Source organism: Erithacus rubecula (genome assembly GCF_903797595.1).
Source record: "Erithacus rubecula genome assembly, chromosome: 14".
Classification (NCBI taxonomy): Eukaryota; Metazoa; Chordata; class Aves; order Passeriformes; family Muscicapidae; genus Erithacus; species Erithacus rubecula.
In genome coordinates this window covers 13,675,203-13,698,139 of record NC_136666.1, presented here as the reverse complement: position 1 = coordinate 13,698,139, position 22,937 = coordinate 13,675,203, and the positions used below count along the sequence as shown (strand labels likewise).

General features: G+C 43.9%; 1 protein-coding gene and 1 long non-coding RNA gene across 4 annotated transcripts in view; both read left to right on the top strand.

Annotated features, from left to right (window-relative positions):
* On the top strand, positions 1–1,863 carry LOC306808033. Its single transcript, XR_013775886.1, has 3 exons — positions 1–97; positions 717–850; positions 1,496–1,863. It is a non-coding gene; the product is annotated as an uncharacterized lncRNA (long non-coding RNA).
* An 8,627-nt stretch (positions 1,864–10,490) lies between these two features.
* The window catches only part of ATOSA (atos homolog A), a 45,835-nt gene continuing 33,388 nt past the window's right edge, over positions 10,491–22,937 (top strand). For 2 of the 3 annotated variants that reach the window (XR_013775875.1, XM_079318077.1), the window contains exon 1: positions 22,310–22,379. Coding sequence is in view for 2 of the 3 variants with exons in the window: in XM_079318077.1 (XP_079174203.1) it covers positions 22,319–22,379 (61 nt within the window). In the remaining variant the exon portion in view is untranslated. Of the gene's footprint in view, positions 10,650–22,309; positions 22,380–22,937 lie in introns of those variants that run through there. The other variant, XM_079318078.1, reaches the window with a different exon arrangement.

The following is a 22,937-nucleotide window of genomic DNA, read 5'->3' as shown; positions in this document are numbered from 1 at the left end:
AAGAATCTGGATCTGACCTTAGAGGCAGCTGGAGTTAAGTGAAGACAAGGGAACTGCTGCCAAGGAGAGGCAATCAAGTGAAGCCAGCATGGGAGAGGTTAGGGCAGGGTGGGACTTTTTGAAACCCTCTAATTGTGCTTCTGCATTTAAGCATGTTGAAAGTGCTGTTCAGTACAGAGTATTGCAAGCCACACACATTTTCCTTAAGGTTCACTGATTTCAGTGCAGCTAACACGGGTATTTTGGATATTTTTAACCTCTGTCTTTTCACGCATTGAAATGCAAGTATAATGTAATGTCTGCAAAAACAGAGTGAAAAGTGCTGCTGCAAACCATCTTCCAGATAAAATGAAAATGATTGAAAACATGAAGCTCTTCACAGGTAGTTGCTGTGAATCCTGCCTATAGTTCTGAACATTGTATTCTGGCTAAACTTAATGTTTTTCCTATTTTTGTCTTCTTTCAATGACAATGCATAAACTTCCACATAGTAAACATCAAAAATCATAGCTAATAGTTTGGCATTTTTATCTTTACTGTATATTTAATTAATAAAATTATTACAATGAAAATTAGTTTTAACAAATCTCTAAAGCAGCTGAAAAAGTAATTACAGCAATTCATGAATGAGTGATTTGTTTGCTTGTTTAATTTTTTAAAATATAACCATTGGCAACTCCTTTCTCTGTTTATGTGTTTGTGCCTTGCCTTTCCAGGATACAGACTCTTCATGGAAATAATATTTCCTCTTCTATACCTGCTGCATTTGGCACACAATGGAGTCTCATTACTCAACAGAGGCTCTACGTGCCATGAAAAATGAATAATTAAACTCCAGCTATTTCAGTAGGTAAATACTGCTTTTCTCACCCCTGTGCATAAAGCAGCCAGTGTTCCACACCTGGCAGTGATCTCCTCTGGGAGTTCAGCCTCCTGGAAGTCCTCTGGCATGAAACCTCAACAGCTGACACACTGAGAGTCACCCCAGAGCTGTCCTGGGGCAAAGGAGGGGGTCAGCTGGGGTGGCAGTGCCCTCCACCCACTCTGGCTGCTGGGCTGGAGACAAAGGTGGAGGAAGTTTACAACCAAATGATGTTTGTACCTCTTAGAGCTGCAGCTTCCACAGGTGCTAGGCAGATACTCAGTCATGCTTTCCTCTATTTCAGCAAAGATAGACTTTATGGTACCAGGTATGATACATGGCCTGGGAGTTTCACACAAATACTTGAGAAGGGTGAAATGCTGTTTAGTTTCCACCAAAAGAGAGAAGAAATGCACACCTGCCTCCCTGAGATCCTCCAGCCCTGCAGTGCTGCACTGGCAATTCCAGCAGAATTTGGGGGGGCGGTGGGGCCCACCACTCTCTGAGAAGAGCTTATCAGTTTTGCTCTTGTGTCTAGATTCAGCAGCTTCTTCTCATCTGTAATTTACTATTTTCCCCTGAAAATTTATTTTCCCTCACTCTAGGGAAGTGTGAGGAAATCTCCTTGTCTAGGTTTGAGAGGTGAATCCACAAAACTGATAAAAAAAACAGTGATGAAGATTCATTGCTACCATGACCAGAGACACAGAAGATGCAGAGAAAGGCAGCTTCACATGATTTATGTCAGAAAGGTACCTGCTGTAATTTAAAACAGTCCTAAAGATGCTGTGATCTACAGCAGCCTCTTAAGGCAAACCAGAATCCCCTTTTCATAAGTAATATATCTGTTTATGTAAAGAGGGGAAAATATTACAAGTCTTATGATGGTCTTTCCTGCCAAGCAAAAAACTGAAGCATTAAATGTGCAGAATGACTTGGTGAGTCAAAGCTGGGCAATGGCTTTAAATGTGCCACGTGTCCCTTGCTGGAGCTCTGTTGCTGACAGCTGATGGCATTTTGCTATGGGCTCTGGATAGTGGAAAAAACAGTCTCAATGACAGCAAAGGAAGAGGAAAACTCTCCTCTTCCTTAAAACTGGATGGAGGGAACGGACCCTTAGCATGGTGGGTTGTGACTAGGGCCCTGCTTCTGAAACATGATCTGTGTGTGGAAATCCCACACAGACCAGATGCTAAAACCACAGTCATTCTTTGACATTTCAGTTGAGAAGGAGAACAAATGTGCTCTGTACTCATCTTTTCTTTGTTGAAACAAAAACAATGAAATTAACTTTGAAACAAGGGCTTTGATTACTGTATCTCTGGCGTCATCTTTATGTTGATGTAATTCTATAGACTGGTGGCATCACTGCTGGTTTGCACTGGTGTAAGAACAATCAAGCTCTGTGTTTTCCAGGCAGTGGAGCTGCTTATGTTTTGTGTAAAGAAAGAAATGCAGTCAAACAACTTAAAGGGGAAATAAATTAACCAAGACATTCAGAAGGAGCCAAAAGCAATATGAGCACAGATACAACTACACTATTCCAACTGTATTGCTAGTTAAAAAAAATACCCAGCCTAATTAAGGAAGTATTGACTTCACTATAAATGTGTACACTAATCTCTCTTTGTTCTCGAGTTCTAATTGACATCCAAAGGTGAACAGTTTAATAAGTTTCTGCAATTTTATTTATTTTAGTATATGTACTGTACTTTACCGCCCTTGAGATCTTTGAATGAATGGAAATTTCCCTTCCCCTTCAAATAATGTTATGCAACATGAAAACAAATCAACTGTAAGGCTTAAAATTATAATTGACCTGCTGTGAAAGTAGGAAAATTCTGCCCAGTATAGCCTGAGTTGAAATTCTAGCTGCTTCTGTGTAGAGTTGACCTTTGTGTATGACCAAGGATTTCACTATTGATGACATCTGGCAGGCAGAGAGATTTATATACTTATTTTTATTTATTTATTTATTTATTTATTTATTTATTTATTTATTTATTTTCACTCAGTGAAGCACAGTCAGGACTTTCAGTACTCAGCTTTAATGCTCTTTTTTTTTGCTATAGTTACTATTATGCTCTCATTTTGAGGATATCAAACACCTAAAAAAAGAAAATGCTTTGCTTCAGGTACAGTAAAGATTAGAAACATTATGCTTGGGGTGAGACACAGAGGCTTTGTGTGTATCAAGGAAATTTGGTGTATGAACAGAGAGGAGCTGGGCCCAGGACTGATTTAACTGACCTTGCCAACAAGTGAGGAGAGCCACACTATTCTTCACTGTAGCCATAAGATTACAGCACAGCAGCTCGAGTGGAGTTTTAGAGAATGTATTTTATGTTAAAAACATGAAGAAAAATACACCCACAAAAATTTGAAACCAATTAAACCTGAATCTGTGTACATTTCACATTTCTGTATTGAAAAAACAGTTCTGATGACTATGTGCAACACATTCTGTTCAGTGCCATTTCCATTTAGTCTTTACTATTAACACATAGTATAGGCCACTAAATGGCCATGAATATATTAGATGGACTATGGTTAATAATGATGTGATTAAAAAATTTAGAACAAGGCCATGGCAGTTTTCCATTGCTCTGACATTTACCTAATAAGCCCCAAGTCACTGACAGCTTTAGTAAATGATACATGACTTCTCTTGTAAACCTGGCATGGGGTTACATTAAATATTGCCTTGTATTTAACAACGTGCTACTTTCCTGCCCTACTCTCATAAGTCTAGTAGGAGTTGTGGCCTTAATTTAGCTTGGGTGAAACTATAGGTTGGACTTGTTGTTCCAGCAAGGTAATTGCTTCTCTACATAAATGAATTATCCTTTTCATTTACAGTGCCCGTGGAAAGTTGAGTGTAATTTCAACACTGGGCAGTGTGGCAGCCCTTTAACATGTTGTACACGTGCTCACAGTGCTGCTTTTGTCCCTGGTGCCACAGCTTTGCTGCAGGGTGACATGCATGACAAGCTGGGGGATGCTGGCTCAGCCTCACTGCTGGCCTCCCCTACAAAGTGGTACTGATGTGACAGAGGATGAGCACTGCCTGGAAATGGCAAGTCCACGACCTTCCTAACAGGCTGAGCAGGATGGCAGCTCTGCAGAGAGAATGGGAACTCAGCACTTGTGGCACAGGTACAAATAGTTGTGGTACAAGCTCTGGTAGCAGGGGAGGTGAGTGAGAGCAAAGGCTGTGAGCCTGAGTGCTGCTGTCAATGGGGGAGCTGCCTGAGAGGAGAACCTGGCTGGGATGTGCCACCAAACTGCAGAGCAAAGCCATGACCCAGCTGCTGCAGTAGGACAGGGAAAGTAAACAGGGACGGCAGAGGCACCAGAAACTGAACTTTGTGAACTCTTACCAGATGGAGTTACACCAGCAATTAATTTGGTGCAATTACTTCCACACCACTGTGTTAGAAATTATTTCAAGATAGATCAACTCATTAACAACAGGAAAACATTGCAAAACTCCAATCACCTCCTTCTAAGTGTCATGCACTCACTTTCCACTGAAATTAATGAAAATAATGCAAATGGGGTGCCTGGAGTCCTGACAGATCACTGCATTGAGTAATTGGGGTACAGCTCCTGCTCAGAAATAAACACAGTGATGATGAGGGGAGAGAGATGACCTAGACTGAAAACAGTTCTTGTGCTTCCATTTTCCCCAAACCTACTGCTGGCAACATCTTGCTGTTTCTCTTGGCAAACACACATCTCCAGCTTCTGGTCAGGGCCTGCTATTGATACAATAACTTCAACTTTAATATGAAAACCTATATGTTTTCTGATTAGTATTTCAATCAAGCTTAATCCTGGATAAACATTGTGCAACATTAGCATTCACCAGTGGACTTGCAAAATCCCCTTGAAAAAATATGGAAAAAACATTCAAAACCCTGCCTTCAATCTAGAATGAATATTACAGCCACAGAAAAGATCTCTGTAAAAGAGAACAATTTTCCCCTCTTTCAGAGATTGATGAACTATTCATAAGTCAATCATTCACTTCTTAGTTCATTATTGCCTGATTAGTCAAGTAGTGATGCAATTAAACAATGATTTTACTGAGTAGGTGTCTGCTTAGATTGACATTTAAAAAGAACAGGTCATTAGCACTTTAGTAAAACAGAACCTTTCTTTGTTTTTACCATCCTATTTCTATATTTCCATTGCTACCAGTCACCACTTCAGATGAGAGTGCACTGCTCTCACTTGGAGGTGGTATCTAATTGCACATCACAGATCAGCTACAGAAGAACCATGCAGAGTTTGTGAAATATCAGTTCAGGAGTTGCTGCAAATAGAGAAGAGATGATGCAAGTTACTTTCCCCAAGGTGAATTACAGACATGCAGGAAGGGCTCAGTTTCTGTTGGCAAGAAGGCCTGACTGGCTGCTAGAGCTCTGCAAGACTGGCAGCAGAAGAGATTCCATCCTGAGAGGTGCTAAGCTCCTGCTGCTGCTGCCAGGAGAGTAGAGAAGGCACAGGGCAGCCCATGTGACACTGGAAACTTGAGGAGCAGCACAGGACACTGACCAGGCTGTTTCCAACTAAAGGAATCTTCTGTATGTAAACAAAGTTTAGTAGCAAAGCGTTGAGTCCAGGAAATAATTTCTGGTGAGGAGAATAAGCTTTCCTTCTGAGAGGACTGCAATTACTTCTCTATTGTTCTCCTAGTTCCTCCTCTATTTAGTCTTGGCTGTGTCTCCAGTAAGAAAGTACTACTTGGAACATAAAGGAATTTGAGAGCACACACAGAGGAAAACAAAAACCCCAAGATGTCATTTTACATTTGATTCCAAAAGAATCTAAGGTGAGAACATGTTAATAGCTATATGATTTTGCTTTGAAAGGGACAATTAGTAGTGAAATTAAGCAATGGAGAACTTTGGTAGAACTGAATAGAAAGAAAAATCCCTGTAAGTTGCAAAATAACAGTGTCTAACAGCAGAGCACCAGTTAGTTTATGTTTCCTATGTTTGTTCGCTCCCTTCAAAATATTTAACACTACGACCACAATTTGTGTATTTCTAAGAAAGAAAACTAAAATATTGTTGTTCCTACTCTGTCACAGATCTTAATTTTCCAGACATGGGACAGGCTTCCTCTAAAAATATTTCCATTGTTTTAATTGATGCACTTGCACCAGGGAGAGCTGAAGGAACCAGATGATAATCAAGTCCATGGGTCAACAGTTTCAGAAATAACTATCTAAAATTAGGTGCCAAATTCCATGGTTAGGAACTTGAGTAGAGGTGGGCTGCTTTTTAAAAATAATGCAGGAGTGACAAATTCTTCTGAAGTCAATTTGAGCTGGAGGTGAGTTTTCCTTTAAAAATCAGGCTGATTTATATAAATACCTGGTATTGTTACAGGCATATTGGACATCCTGGGTTGAAGGTTTGAACTTCCCATCCCAACCCAAAGCATAACTGTATCAGCCTGGACCCAGTGCACAGAGCACTCACTCATTAGTTGTGAATTAATACAATCCTGTAATTGCGTAACTCATTTCTTTGCAAAATGGTTACTACTGGTAACAATTAAATTATAGTTGATTCTTCATAAGGTTTGTTTTTTAATATATTTCAAATCTGTTTCATTGCATACTGTACCTTCCAGTCTATTTCTGATTATCTTCATCCTTTTGCAATAATATTCTCCCAGCTGTGGTGATGTTATAGCATAGAGGTGGCATCAATGTCAAAAGCAGTTGTGCCACATCATTTAACAAGCAGTAATTGTCTCCAGGAATCACAGGAATCTTGATCTGCTTCATCAGACATCACTTCTTTGACAGATAAAGCTGAAAAGACACTTGGGATGGAACCTAAAATACACTCTGTTTCAGTTTGCAAGGACTGTGCCAAAGGCCTACAGTGCTAGAGAAAACACAACCATACATTTATCTTTGGTTTTTTTGGTTCCTTTTAAACTTAATTTTATATGAACAAGACTTATGAGATATCACTGTGTCATGCTGCCCCAAGTGAGGACATTTTAAAATCCAATGGCCAGTTTGAGGGGAGTTTTTCACACCGTTACTGGTCACAAGAGCAATAAAGGTCTGGCACATTTCAGCAAAAGGAAATAGGGTGCTGCTGTTAAAATTTCCACAAGATTCATGCACTGTATGTGCAAGAGCCACTTTGTCCACACAGATGCTACACAGAAGTTCTCACCTATTTAGACAGTGAGGTCAAGCTACCATGAGACAGAAATGGGTAAGAAACCTGTTTTTGTCCCTGCTTGTGCTCCCAGAAGTTTGTGTTGGTTTAGATTTGGCAGTGGGAGGACAGTTAAGGTTCTGTTTGTTTATAAGCTAATCCTGCTTTTGTGTGATGTGTAATGCAACCATGTGCTTTTTGGATATTTAAGTTGATATTAAGCTTCTGAGGTCAGAAATTTATTTCAGTACTGTCATTGCTCTCATAAGATTTCCTAGTGTGTGTAAGCAAATTCCTGTGGTTGAAGCCCCTTATCCCATATTTTCTCTGTGTATTCATGCAGTATTTATAATTATTTTTGTGACTGGGAGGAAAATTATGATTTCAAGGGCATTTTTAGCTGTTTTACCCAAACTAAATCCAAAAATTTGTTTTGGATTTTTATCATTCTTTTGCTTTTCTTATTATACATGGAATATTGTATAATTAGATCTCTCTGATCATTTAAAGTTTCGTGTTCTGCTTTTTTTTTTCAGATCAATTATGTGTCTATGTGGTCAAAAGGGAAACAGTCCTTCATCTGAAGTGAAGCAGGACCTGAAGGATGTGTCTCACACATACCCATGGCTCTCAGGGTCCAGGAATGCACTGACTCAAGAGGGGAAGCTGAACCTGAAGTCTCCTTCATGATCACATAGAGGAGGACTGCACACCAGATGTGGCTTTCTCTCGTCATATGCCTTAAAACTTTTTTTAATGATAAGTGGTTTTCAGGCTGGCACTTGACTTCCCATTGGCTTGAACTCCTAAGAAATACGAGGTAATGGGAAGCAAGCTGGCCCATTAATTAAAATGGAAAAAGTACTTTGAGAGAGCATTCTTAGGCAAGTGGGGCCCGTTTTTGTCTGACAAGCTGTTTTGTAAAAACTGCCAAAGTGAGATTAAAAACTTTATTAAAAATAGTATATGAAGCTTAATAGCTAAATAGCTACGATTGTAATTAAATAGTAGAAAGGCAGATTTGGTTTGGGCTGTAAAACCAATATTAGAACAAGGTACAAACTAATTTGCAGTGTCCTACAGCAACAATTAGCGTCCTAAAGGATGTGACTTTTCATTAGGATGACTAGGAGGATCTGACAGGTGGCTGAATCATGCCCACTGTAGTCACGCTGAACTTCATCTACATGCACCCACAGTATTTATTGCTCAGTCAAATTCTTCCTTTTATAATTCTGGATTGCCACATTTGCAATTACATTGCATCCGGCAGAGAGCTCTGAGATCTGTAATTACCAAACACGTCTACAGCAGTCACACAGCAACAGAAGTGACACTCACGTACTTATGAGTGTAAAATCAAAGCCCTGCACCTCCCACTTGCCCATGACTGAATCCAGAGGTGTTTACTGCACAGTTTATTCTGTGAAGCACCCTCCCTGTGTAATGATACACAACTGATAAATGGGAAATCGGTGCAGTTCATACAAACCAAACAGTGCAGAACGGAGTTGTTCTGGAACTTTACATTCGTTGCAATACTTCTAGTGGCTGCTTGGCCAGCTTTGAGAAAAGAGTGGCTATGCAGAGCCCAGATGTACACACTTGTGCAGGAATCCCACTAGAAAGAATCAGGAGCTGGTTAGGCCGTGCACAGGGGGAAGAATTGTGTATGTATAAGTCACCTTCTTGTAGGGAGTGAGTGCCTCCCGTAGGGCTCTGGCTATAAGATGTTTGTAAACTATCAGAGTGGAAGGAATTACCAGTGTAACGACTGGGGATGTGGCCGTGTCATGCCGCCTATGGGACCATCTGGAAGCATGACAAACACTGTCAAATCCGAGCAACAGAGCTGCACAGGGGGCCTGCCCTGGCTGTGGCGCAGTCTCCAGGTGAGCCGTGCGTTGACATTCCAGCTCATCTGCAGTACAGCTCCCCCTTTCAAGCAGATCTTTCTGCTCTCTTCTGCTTTAGCCGGCCGGGATCTGTGTCCCCGGTGAAGAGGGAGCCCCATCCCCAGGGCGAGTTGATTCCCCGTTTTCCGCGGTGCGTTTGGCACTGCGCCTACAGCTGGGGTCTCGGCAGCCCCTGTCCCGACCTGCTTTACCAGGCAGGCCTGATGTGGGGACGGCCCGTCCCTTCCAGGGAAACCTGAATTTCGGCTGGATTAAGGCGGTTATGTAACCTCAGCCCAGCTGACTCCATTGTTCCTCGGCACAATGTAGTTATCAGTGTGAAGTGAGCGCCGAGCACCGAGCTGCTCCCGCCCCGCAGCCCGGGCGGAGCGGGCACTTCACACCTGGCTCGCCGCTCTGCGGCCGCCCATGCACACGTACATTTATTTAAACCCCGGCGGCCTCGGGCTCCTGCGGGCACACAGAGCCAGCGCGGAGGCCGCGTGTGAGCCGCTGACGGCGCCCCTCGCCCGCGCCAGGCCCCGTCGGAGCCCGGTGAGTGAGCGAGGGCCGCTCCCCTCCCCGGGGCGGACAGACAAAACGCTCGGTGGGGGGTTTGGATGAAGGGTTTATGCAGAGCCAGCGGCACCGCTCGCAGCGCTGGGCACGGGTGTCCCGGGGCAGCGGGCACCGCGCTCCCGGGTGGGACCGGGCCGGGCCGAGCCGCGCTGTTGCCGTGACAACCGAGCTGCGGAGCGGCGGGCGGGCAGCGGCGCGGGGCATTGGCGGCCGCGGGCACGTGGGGCCTGTGGGCCGGGCGGGCCCGCCCCGGGGCGGGATGCAGCGGCGCGGGGCGGGCGCGCAGCGGGGCCCGCGGGCCTGGCGCCGGGGGTCGCGCTGCCCCCGTTGGCGGCTGAGCGTGGCGGGTCCCCCCGGCCGGGCTGCGCTGCCCTGGCTCGCCCTGCCCTGCTTCGCTCTGCCCGCCGCCGGGCTGTGATGTGTGTGCCCCGCTCGGTGGGAGGCGGGGAGTGCCCGGCGGAGAGGAGGGGAGTTAGTCAGCGGCGAGGAGGAGGAGGAGGAGGCAGGGCCGGAGGCAGAGCCATGGAGAGCAGCGCTCGGCGGGCGGGGCGGCCTGTGTGACCGGGGCGCATCGCGGGGGCACGGCCCGGCAGCCCGGGCGGCAGCGGCGGGGCCGGGCATGAAGGTGCGGCGCAGCCCCCCGCCGCCAGCCGCCGGCCCGTGACGGGGCGGGCGGGGGGCCGCTCGCTGCCTTCCGCGGGGCAGGCGGGCGGGCAGGAGGGAGGGGACTCCGGCAGGGGCTGCCGTCGCCCGGGGCCGCGGTGACTCAGAGCCGGCGCGGCCGGGGGTGAGCCGAGGTCTGTTGTTGTGGGATTTTTTCCCCCGGCAGGTTATAAATAGCCCCGCGCGGCGCCGTGTCACGGAAGGACAGCCTGGCCGGGCGCGGGCAGAGGCCGCCGGCGCGCAGCCTCCCCCGGCCGCCCGCCCGCGGGCCCAGCTGCGCTAGCGGCGGGGCCGCCTCCCGCCCGCCGTGCCCGCTGCGGGGCCGCGGCTGACACAGCGCGGCCGGGACAGCCCGCACGGCTCGGCACGGCACAGCCCGGCACGGCACGGCACTGCCCCGCGGCACCTCCGCCCTGCCGGACCTCGCTGAGGCACCAGGGAAGATGAAGCCGGAACGAGGTAAACCCCTTATCGGTGCATTTCTTTTTGTTTGTTTTGTCTGTCGGGTTAGACGTAGCCCGGTGTTTGGTTTCGATGTTATCGCTCTGTTTCCTTATCCCCTCCCCTGTCATTTTGGGGGCTGGGAAGGAATCCAGGTGCTCGGGCTGAGCTTGGGAAATGCCGTGGGAGTGGGATGCGGGAGGGGGGTTACAGCCCCCTGTCCTGGCTGCCCTTCGGCTTCCCATTGTCTTGGCTGGATGGAAGGCAGACAGACAGTGCCTGTGCTGTGCGAATGCTGCAGTTCGTGTGTCACACACAGCCGGCTCCTCGGCACCGTCCTGCAGTGCTGGGCCAGAGTCGGTCAAAGGCAGATCGGGCATCGACAGACAAAGACAGCAGATGTACAGAAATGTCCAAATATAGCTGAAAAACACCCTGGAAATAACCATAACTTGCATCTGTGTTGTTTTATAAACTGACAGTGCTTTTTTCCCCAGTTACAATGGAGATATTCCATAACAAGCATGGTGAAATAGGAAATTTTCACGATTATTTGGTTACATCTTATCGGATTACTGACATCTGGTTTTACAGAAAAATCAAGACGGCTGTCTACGTATATGTTTATAACACTTGAGCTCTTTTGCCGTATAGCAACAGCTGCTGATGCCCCTAGAGTTGGAAATATGTCATTACTTCTATTTTGATCTACAGGAGCAGTGATTATTGATTCATGTTAAAGCAAGATATTTTTTGAAGAAAATCTTATGAGTGCTTATCATAGTATTCCGAATGTTAATTAAAAACAATCCATGTTTCCTAAAGTTTTGGTGACTCTATTGATTATCTGGTCACTTTCAGTTTAAAAACATGTTCTATTTCTGTTGTAATCACTTTGGTGTTTTGAGAAGCACTTTTATACAGCTCAGATACTCGTGTATTAAATGCTAACACTTACATGACGTACACATCTTAATTAGGTTTGTTAATGACATGTTTGCTAATAGTGACACTGCATACATGACCACTCTTGGGTGGATTTCTTGTCTGTATGTGCTGCAAGGATTATATGGTGTGATGATAGCACAGATAGTACAGAAGCAATTGTAAATTAATGGGGTTTAAGTATGATGGTTTTGAAATGGGCCTTTCTCATTGCTTTCCTTCTTGTTTCTTAACTGCTTAAACCTTCACACCATCTGCTGCAGCAAGGCTGGTTGTTTTTAGAATCTTTAGATTTTAATACCAGACCCTGAAGTTTGAAAACTGTTTACTTTCAGGGTGAAATATTATATTGAAATTGAAATTATATTTCAAAATAGCCAGGTAAATCCCTAGTCAATATTTGCAGCCTTAAAATGTTCTGATCTAGCAATTCAACACCTACATGACCTTTGTGTATTCCTTTTTTTAATTTTTAGGCAGAAGGAGTTAGAACACTGGAAACATTTTCAGTTGCTGTATGATAAGTGATCAGATGCCTTTTTTTAACTAATCTGGTATAGAGGGAACCAGATTTTTACAGAAACGAAGTTATTAGGTTGCTGGGGTATTTTTTGTGGTTTTTTTCTTTTTTTCTTGTAAGCTGGGAGTTAATACATTGAGATTCTTATACACTATAAAGTGTTTACCACGAACGGGGCAAAATCCTTCAGAACTTATGTCTTGAAATTCTTCTAAGCTAATTAACAAAAGTCTTCAAATAATCATGGATCTTGCCAAATGTGGGAGAATATCTCCAGCCATTTTAGTGGATCCCTCAGCTTAACTGTGTGTTAATATAATAGAGCAGTACCATGCACAAAGGGGGCTGTGAAAGTGCTGCCTAAATGCCACGAGTGGCCCACACAGGCTCTTGGGGGGCACAACTCATGCAAATGTTTACATGTGCTGCTTTCTGCATAGCAGCTGAACCACAGCACACAAGCAGTCAAGTGTGCAGTCACCTGCTTCCAATCGTCCCAAATTAATAGCAAAGGGCAGAGGACAAGCAGACACTCAGCTTGCCACAGGTTTCACTTCTCCACAGAGCCTCAAAATCCTGACAAGACTGAGTTTTCACACCCCAGGTAAAGCATAAAGAAGAAGACTTTAAACAGGCTTGCAATGTGTTGGGTTTTTTTTGTTGCTGTTGTTCTTACAAGTAATTATATCAGAATCGATTTGGAGCAGAGGGATGCAGTTGTGGTTAGAATTTAACTCAGCACTGCACTGGAGATTGTAATGGTCAGGCATGTTGGGAGAGGTATGGTTTAACCTTTGCTAAACTACCAATAAGGTTCTGGTTATCACCAGCAAAGATGGGTGATGCAAGAGAAGAAAGAGGAGATCTAAATGTGCAATTATTTTTGTCAGTGGGAAGTGTTACAGAATGTTTAAATTTAAGAAAGTGAGAGGGATGGACAGAAATGAAGAAAACATGGCGATTTGGCCCTAATGTATTTACCTCCCTCCATAGGAGAGAAAGTTGGAAAATTACAGATATGTAATACATAAGAGCAGTATGTAGAGGATGGAATATGGAGCTCTGCATGGCAAACCTGCAGAGCAGTTTTGTGGGTGAGGGAGAGCAGGAAGAGAACTTTGAAAGTGCAGGTAAAAATGTGGAGTTATTCCTTTGCCATGCCAAGGCACAGGGCATTCCCAGATGTATCTCATGAGCATATTCAGGGTGTAGCCATCAGGTGGGTTTGAGTGTGGAAGGACAGGGGTTGCTCTGAGCACATTCCCAGAACAGTCTGTGCTGTCTAGGGAATGCAGTAACTCAAACACTCATGGCTGCTGCTCAGCTTTACCTTCCCTGTGCTGCTGTTCTTAAAGTGAAGTGTTGAAGCATCTTAAAATACAGCAGTCATGTTTCCTCAGTGGAGATTCACTGGTGCTAGGGAGAAGAATTCTTTATCTCCTTTCTTACATACAATATTTTTGGAGTAATGTTTGAGTTTGGGGTTAGTTTTGGTTGGTTGGGTTTTTTTGGGGGTTTTTTTTTCTTTCTGCAGTAACAACATATCAGGTTACCTGGCTTTGATCCATGATATCATCACGATTTGGTTTCTGCAGTACAGCTGCCTAGTCAGCTGCTTCATGCTGCGTGTTTGGACTGCTGTTTCCTTTCTCAAGTGCAGAGCTTTGCTCTTGCTTCTATTGAACTTCGTTCTAATGACTTCTGGTCGCTTCAGCAGTTTATTGAGTTTGGAAGACAGAATAAGACTTTGTAGCAGAGTGCTTACAAAGTTTTCCAGCTCAGCTTTGTTCATAAACTGTATAAACACACTGTTTCACCATCAGCATTAATGAAAACATTGCATAATGTCAGGGTGATAGCTTGCTGCCAAACTCAGAAGGCTCATTATGTACTCTTAGAGTACACTTGTACTTAGAGCACAACTGGAAAAAATCTTGTGGTTTAGATGAATCTACAGTATAGTCATATTTTACTGTAGAAATGTTACAAGACATCAAAAGTTTTACTATATTCTAAATAGCTGGGAGTTATTGCTCCTTCCTCTTCCCTCCCCCTCATTGCATGAATGATCAGTTAAAGGAGGAGGACAAGCTTGTTTGTCTCTAAATGTGTGCTGGCTGGTTTTTTATCACCTTATTCTAGTCTTTTCTTACTTTTTTATTGCCTTGTTTTGTTTATTCCTCTATGTATGTTCACTGTGTAGAGACTATTTTGTTTTCTCTTACAAACTAAACAAAAAACAGTCCTCTCTTACTTTCTGAAGCATTAATTCCCTCCTTGAGATTATCCTAATTTACAGAAATTGCTTTCTGTCTGCAAGAGAGGAACAAGCAGTCTGAAGATGGCTTTTTGTCTTCTTCCTTCTTTGCAAGTCAAACTTGGATATGTGCCTCTGGGTCTGTTTGTAGTAACTGAGTTAAGGGACTTCTGCCACATTACTTGGTGGGTTGGTATGGAAAGAGGTAACTCTTGTTTCAGCAAAAGTGTGTTTACTGCCTCCTGTGGGAAACATAGCTGAGGCATTTTGGGATGTATCTGTGGGGAAAGCTGGAGGAGAGATTAATGAACAGCCATGGAATTTAGATTCTTAGGAGGAAGGATGAGGACCTGGGGGAAGTGAGCTGAACCAGTGTGTTCAGTTGTGGAGTTGGTTGTTAATTGAGGAGATGTGGGTAAGGCCCTTGTTTTTGTAAGCATAAAATATGCCCTATATTAACTGGGGAAGATGTCATGGAAAACTTTTTAGCAAAGATTATGTGCTACAGAGTATGCAGATTAGGAAGTGAAAATATATATTGAAGAAGGATGAGTGGTGTTTTAGTGTTCTGTATTGAACTGTGATGCAGACACTTTAATTCTGTAGTATCTTCTCAGTGAAATGTCACAAAGCACTTAAACTTTTCCACAGCGGAATGATGCAGCCAGTCAACAAAGTAATAAACTGGAAATGAGCCGCTTCCTGCTCGGTGGAGTTGTCACTCCAGAGGCGTTTGGGCAATGCTTGGGGCTGGTTTGCCACAGGTAAGTGCAGGTTGGGTGCTGATGAGCTGGGCTGACGCTGTGCCTGCCCCAGGAAGCGCCGGGGCTGAGCAGGCTGTGCCGCGGGCACGTGCGAGCGCTGCGTGTGCCAGGGAACCTGCTCTGCTGTCAAATAAACCACAGCTATGCTTACTCCCAAAAAGAGAAAACCTAAAACTGTTGAGGGTGAAAAACCCCATCAACCCAACTAAACTGACAGGTACTGCTCTCAGATTCCATTTATGAAGCATGATGCCATCCGGCTCTAATCTTTGGGGAGAGCAGATTTATCCTGATAATTGATAATATATAGATGCAGGATATGAGTGAACAGGAACAGAAGCCTTTTCTTTTTAATTGAGGGTGGAGTCTAGGTGCTTTCAATACAGCTCTATCCTTGCACCAGAAAAATGGCAATATAAACTCCGTTAAATTTCTCAGACATTTAAGTTGGAAGAATTATTAGCTTTTAGGTGCTTATCTTTTTAAAAATGTTAGGCACAAAAAAAATTAAAGTATGTTAATTTGTAGAATGGAAATTATCAGGTTTTAATTTGAAATGCCAGCTTACAGGACAGTTTTCTTACCTGTTTGGCAATTTGTACCTAGCTATTGACAGCAAGGCAAGTGATCCTGTTGTAAAAGTATTCTTGGGTTGGAAGGGTTCTTTTATCGTTGTTCAGCAGTGAGAGCTCTTCATGCCATACTTGTTTCTTGGAGAGAGTGATCCCAGTAACAACTTTACCATTTTTTTGTAGTTTGCTTGGTGTTGTCCATTCTAGCTGCCTTTAGCTGTTGCCAAAACAGATGCTGCTGGAGTGGCATTTAGGTGGATATTTTGGGGATTGTGGATATGCCAAGCCCATAGGCTTGCAATGTATAGACTGACCCTTCTGGCCATATTCTTTACTTGCTGAAGTGAGAAACTTTGGCATGCCAGATCAGATCCCTGGGGTGAAGCATATTAGATTGGACTTTGTTAAGGGCAGTGTTGACACTATTATTGGATCTGAGGTCTGCCAGCTTCTAAATTATTTTAAAAATAAGCTAACATTTATAAATACAGATTCTCATGAGAGACAAGAGTTTGCTGCCAAATGAAATTCCACTTATTAAAATTAGAAGTCTTCTGTGAAAACAGAGTAACTGACGAGAACAAACCAGCTATATGACATTTGTTAAAAGAACTTGCTCTGTCTGCTTCACTGTTTATAAAATGTTTCTTTGTTATTGTGACAAGCTTCTACTAATAGCAGCCATTTACTGGTAGAAAAATAGCCATAACCTTTTATCTTCTCAGCAATGAGCTTAAGGTAATTCTTTTAGTTCATGAGGTCTTTCAGTTTAACTGTAACTATAGTGGTAATTATCTCCATTCCAATGTGATAGTTGACAAATCATGTTTTTTAGATTCTTGAAAGTGTCTCACATCATTGTCTTTCAAGAAGGTGGTAAGTTGTTCAGTCTTTGCAGGTCATTTAAATTTAATATTTAGACAGAATTTTATTTTAAAATTGTTTTAGAAGTGCATGTATGATTGCATGGTTACCTTTGTACTACCAGTGCTGAGACTGAAGTAGGCAATTAAGGATGAATGCAAATACAGAAGGCTGCCTCTTGTACCTGGGTAGGCAGCTGGACTTTGGAAGACTTGGCTTTCATTACCTATTCCTTTTTCTGCTGGTCTCGTGCAGGGTGGCATGACTATAGCTACAAGCACGTGGCTGAAGCCACACGAGTTATTCTTGTTCTGCAATCAGAACTGTACTAATATTGGAAGAGATTTTTTTTTATTATTTTTTAATAAGGCTACTTCTAAACAGTATAATTGAGTTGTAGGTAATGAAAATTCTCCATCTTAACAATTCAGAGTTAATCTGACCAAGTCTAAACTGACTCATTTGTACTAATACATTTCCTTCTATGTTAAATGGGCCTGACTAGTTCTTTGGCTTGTGATTTTTCATGCTAGCTTTGGGGCCAAAGCTGGTTCATGTTGCTGTCTGGGATGGTATTGCAGCATCACATTGACTCAAAATGCAAAGATGTAATAGGGGAGCATGAGGATGTTCTTGAGGATAATTTGGAGAGGGAGCTGTGTGTGAGGCAGCTGAACACACAGGGAGGGAAGCACTCTGCATACATGAAATACTGATGACACTTTCATGTCTGTGCTGATTGGAAGTGTCCTTATAATGACTAAAGGCAAACAAAATAGTCTCACTGAGAAATCTTCTGAACAACCTTGTTTCCTCAAGAGCAGTAAGGGGAGCTCTTCCCCCCCATACACATTTATTTTGGTTTGACCCCATTTCTTTACATGGGCAGGCATGCAATGATCAATGCATTTCCCAAACCTGTTGGCTTTTTCTAAGGAAAAAAACAAGTTGGATTTTCTTCTGAGGCATAAAAAAGGGAGATTATATCTGAAATAAGGACTCTCTGGTTGCACATGAGCAATGTCATCTGCTTTACATTACACAAGTTAGTGATCTTTTTTCCATTAAGAGCCCTGGCAGCCAGGTTGGTAAAAGTCCATTTTGGATAGTGAACTACTTTAGGGAGTCTATGAGCAGGTGACTGCATGTGGTAGTTTAACCTCTTAATGGTGCTTGCTGTTATATGCAGGGATTCCTTTTGCCCTCTGTTGAGCCTTCAGGATTTCTAGGGCATATTTCACACTTCTCTGTACTGCCACAAATCAAGCTTCTTTCTCAGGATGCTGTGCAAGTACCATCTTGTTGTTTTGCATAATGGGGGCAGGAAGGGCAAAAAGTGAGAGAACTTCAGTGGAATTGAAGGTGGCAAGCATTATCCCATATCCTCAGCACAGTCAGCACCACCATGGGAGGTGGTAGAGTGTCAGCTGGTTTCTTCTGAGGGACAAGGGAAGGAGAAGGAGAGGTGCAGGAAGAGCTGCTGTGGTTAGCACACTTTTTTTCCAGAGCAATGGGAAGCCCTTCTCCCCTGCCAGGTATTGTTCTCCTTGATTCCCTGCCAGGGCACCAGCCCAGCAAGTGAAACAAACCATGCCTCAAACTCACTTCCAGGCAGGTCAGCAAGTTTGGTGGAAGGCTTTGTTTTCAGGCTTGGGGGGGCAGAAAGGGTGTGTAAGAGCAGTATCTGAGTAAATGTCTGTGATGGCTATGTGCCATAACTCTGTGTTAACAGAGAGCAAAGTTTTGATATATTGGGCTGATGATTTTTTTAATGTGTAGCTTTCTGTCAAGTTCCTTTGTGTGTTAGATCTGACTCTTTAAAACTTCTGAATCTTTAAGACTTCAGTTCACTTGTTGTATATTTATTAAATTTTGATTAAGTAGGTGAATTTGAGGGTAGGGAGAGAACAGTTGCTTAAAAAGGGGAGAATTTCAGTAACTATTACAGTGATGTGTAATTAAAAAGGAGCTTCCTATCAATAGGAACTGAACAGGGAAAAAATTGAAGATCAGCATGGACTGGAAATGCAGTAAGGTTGAAGGGAATGATATCAGCACTCATGCTGCTCAAAAGTAAACCATTTTTTCTCTGCTGTAAATGTCTTTAAAATTGAGCTTCAGGTATATTTTCTATGCAAGTTTCCCCACTTCAGTTGCCTTTTAGCAAAAGGTTATGATTTTGCTTTGTTTTAATTTGAGGGGAGACAGCTTCTTCCTTTTGAAGCACATACTATTTGAATCGCCAGAGGAATTTTGTTTACTGTGGGGAAAGCATGAGAAACAGTTTCTGGAGAGCTAGAATTGGAGCATGGGCCTGGCTGATGGTTGCTACCATAGCTGTACTAGCAGCAGTACTCACAGTGTAGCTGCCTGCACTGTACTAACATAAAGAAGGTGTGGAGGACCCCTCTGAGGAGTAAAACCAAATAGCTAGGTCATGCAGGTGAAACAGGAAGAATAGCTGGTAATAGTGGAAATGTCTGAAGGCAAAGTTCAATGTGAAAGTGCTGGAATGCACACCTGGCTCATCTTGCATCTAGCAGGTAAGTTCACTAAACTTAGGCCAGTCATGACTGGCTGTTGCTGTGCTGCCTTTGGATGCTTCCTATGAGAGCCTCACTGAATTAACAACTTTATATGAGAAAGTATTTTGGATCCACCAGAGGTAAAAGTTATGGTGCTTGATATGCATTGTATGTTCTTTCATCCCATCCTCATGTTGAGAAGATGTAGTGGCCTTTTATAAATGTTTTAGGATGCTTTTTTTTAAGCTGGTGAAATTCATTATTGTGTAAGTTTCTAGTATGAAATTTGAGCAGCTTTGTTGCATACTGATTTTTTTTTCTTTTAATTTTTGTTTGTTTGATTTAAAAATCATAGTGGGACTGTTAGCATCTGATCCTCGTGGGCCTGTTGGCATCTGATGCTTTCATCTTCTCTAGGTGTACTGTACACTGTATGTAGCCTTTCTCACTTCAGAAATTTGAGTTTAAACATCAGAAAAGGAAAACTGTACACAGAGTGTGAGTGGTATATCTGACCATCTCTTTAGCATGCATTGCAAGCTTCAAGAGCTGACCTCAGCTTTGTTCTCAGGAATCAAGCATCTGTACTGGGAGAAAGGGAATAAGACTGTATACATGGGAGCACTTGGTGGTTTTGTGTTCTGCAAATTAGTAACTCAATCCAAAATGCTTGTTTCAAGGAAGGGATGTGTTAGTAGAAGTGTACTTTTATTTTTAGCTTGTTTCCATGACTAGGCTGTGTAAACATAAGGTGCTGTGGAGTCACTTAGGCTTTGCTCCTTAGGGGGTCACATGCCCACCTTTCTTTTCCTGCACAGGCAGGGCTGGAATCTGAGCTAAAGTTATTCTGAGCTGGCTCATTACTAGATGTCCTGTGCTTTGGCATGGCCCTTCAAGGGTTGAAGTTGGGTGTTTTTTATAATGTAGGGTGATGCCAATTATGTCTATTGGCAAGTGCCTCTGAATTGATATGTAATTAACTTGATATTGAGAACCATACTTGGCTCTGATTTCCTGTTTTATGGAGTGTGTAGGACTGCTTACTCCCAAAGCGTTGGGATAAAGTCCATTGTTATGAAGACCTCACCTTTTTTATTTGTAGAAGTGCTATTTCTATGTGTGGCAGAAGCTGGGTTAAAATACAGTCTGGTTATCTTGATTATTGCTTGTCTTTTTGCACAATGTTAGAACTGTGAGGATAGTAATAGTATGATTATGAAGGATGCAGCTTAGGATAAAATCTTATGTATACCTTTGTGTGCTACCTTATTCTCATGTAAAGTATCTCGTGCCTCTGGAATTTTTGGGAGCATAAGAGATCCAATAAATGAATAATGTGCTTCAAGGTAGGTATTGTTTTGGTAGAATTTCTAATATTGCAGTTTATAAATTTAGTATGTTATTAGGCCAGATGCTTTCACTTCTGGGATGTTCATCCACAAATAGGCACTGAGCTGAGCTCTATGTACCTACAGCTGGTTTAGGACTGTAAGCTTAAAAGCTGGAGTGTCAACAAGCTGTCCTACTTTTGCTGTATTTGAAGAATATCTAATGTGAAAAGGATCTTTGCAGTTGCGCTGCAGAAGCCCAGTGTGGGGGGACTGTTCAGGAGCAGTATAGTGGGTAGGTATCCCATCACCAAGGAACGGCTGCTCATCACTAAAACATTGTTGGCTGGCCTGTGAAAACACCTGGTGGCTCCTGAATGCTGTCTCTGCTGGCCCTCGTGGGAATTGACTCAAGTGTTTTTGCTCCTGCCTCTTGTTAGCAAAACTTCTAAACATACCTTGTTTACTTATGTGATGAATATTTCTTATCCCTCCCATTCCTCCTGTAGATACTGCATAATTATTTCACAGAAAATTGTCTGAGTACTTTTCTCAAAGGCTAGGTAGTTGCTCGATTAAGAAAACATGAAATTGCTTTTTCAGACAACTGTGTAAATGATGGTATTTTTGTAGAACTAAATGTTCCATGAAGGAAAAATACTTGGAAAGCAAATAGGTAAAATATACAGGAAGCTTGAATGTCAGTGACTAAGGAAATGGTATGTTTTGCATCTAACTCTCTAAGGTGCTATCTGTATGTGAGATCTCTGAATGGGCCAACTGCTAAAAGGTATCTGACCTTCCTTGGGTAAAATGTCTACTTAAAAATGTTGTATAGACTTGTGTTTTCTTGCAACCACAGCTAAATGATACTGGTATATAAAATGTGAGTGGGGAAAAGTCATTTAGTGAAGTGGCATGTTTTCCATGCTCTTGAATGGGTTAGTGAGTGGTACTGGATTTTGAATGTGGTTGTGTAGTCTAGTTTGATCCAGACTTTTCATAGTTTCATGGTATCTAATTAGAGAACAAGGGTTTTAGTCTTGCTTTGTGATGTGGTTAGGCTGAGAGTGAGATAGGTTTTTTGCAGATTATGTTAATATGGTGACTGTCATCTGACTTTAATACTTGTAAATACGTCAGAACTGGGTGAAGTTGTTTAACGTAGTCAGTACGTTGTTTAGACTACATCTAGAATAGTACATGCTGTTTTGAGACTAGTCTCTTGAAACAACCTCATTAGTCCTCAGAAGCGCCCATTACAAATGCTGAAGTAAGAACTATTTAGTAACAATACTGAAGTAAGAAGCAGTGCCAGGAGAGCTGGTGCGAGATGCTGCTCCCCCCGTGTGCTCCAGGAGGGTCGGCGGAATGAGGAGCCGAGCCACTCCCGAGCGTTGAGCAGTGGAAAAAGAGCAGTGGGAAGTTGGCTGGTGCTGGCTGGCAGGAGGGCTGGCGGCTTTTTTCCACTCCAGATGTGAATATTCATCACCTCGCAGACCGCAGCTCGGGCTCGCTGTTCGCAGCGGTGCCGTGCGGGAACATTCCGTGTGCGGTGCCAGCGCACAGACAGCAGCGCGCCAGCGGCTCTGACAGGGATTGTTTCCTTGCGGGGGGCGCGGTGCCCAGACACGGCATTTCGCGTTTCAGCGGCAGCGCGCCCCGGAGCCGCCGTCCCTGGGCATCCCCTCCGAGAGGCCCCGCGGCGGCGCTCGGGACAGGCGCTCCCGGTGCCCCGCGGTTCCGCTCAGCCCGGGCCCGGTGCCGGGCTCCGCCGGGCCCGCCCCGCTCCGCTCACCTGGCGCGGGCGCGGGGGCCGGGCCGGGCCGAGGGGCCGGCGCTCGCCCGGCGGGGCCAATGGGCGGCCGCGCCTGTTGCTATGCGCGCCCCTACTCTGCCTCCTTTGTGGAGGATGCCGCGGGCCGCCCGCCGCCCGCGCCGGCGCTGCGGGGCTCGCTGCGGGAGCGGACAAGGTGTGTAGGGCCGGTGTGCGGAGCGGCGGGGGGAGGCTGCAGGGCCGGCGGCACCGGCCCCGACAGGCTGCCCGGGCGTGAAGCAACTTCCAGCTGCGTAACTACGAGTGCTCGGCAGCTGTTGGCGGTGTTTGTCTGACAAAGGTGATTTGGAATCCACCTATGCTAAACTGGACCAAAGTTTGCCTCTCCGGTAGAGTCTGTAAACAGTTCCTTTAGAAACCCGAACCAGACATTCTTCCTTTCCTTCCGTGTACTGAGCCTATGAAAGGCTTCATTTCTGTGAGTCGGGGGTTGGTGTTTCTTTTTCCTTTTTTAACGTTCCCTTAAAGGAAAGTAATAGACAGCCTGAAAATTAACTCTGTTAATTCATTAGGGCAAGAGTATTGAGTGTCCTGGAACAGGAGGGGAGGATTTTTAATCCTTAAAAGTGAGACGTGTAGTTTAGTGTCAGATGTGCTAGCAGTTGTAGTTAGTGTTGCCATATGTAACTGTTTGACTCCTTATTGTTATGAGAAAAAAAACCTCTTCCCCCTCCCAAAAACACCCCGAAGCTTA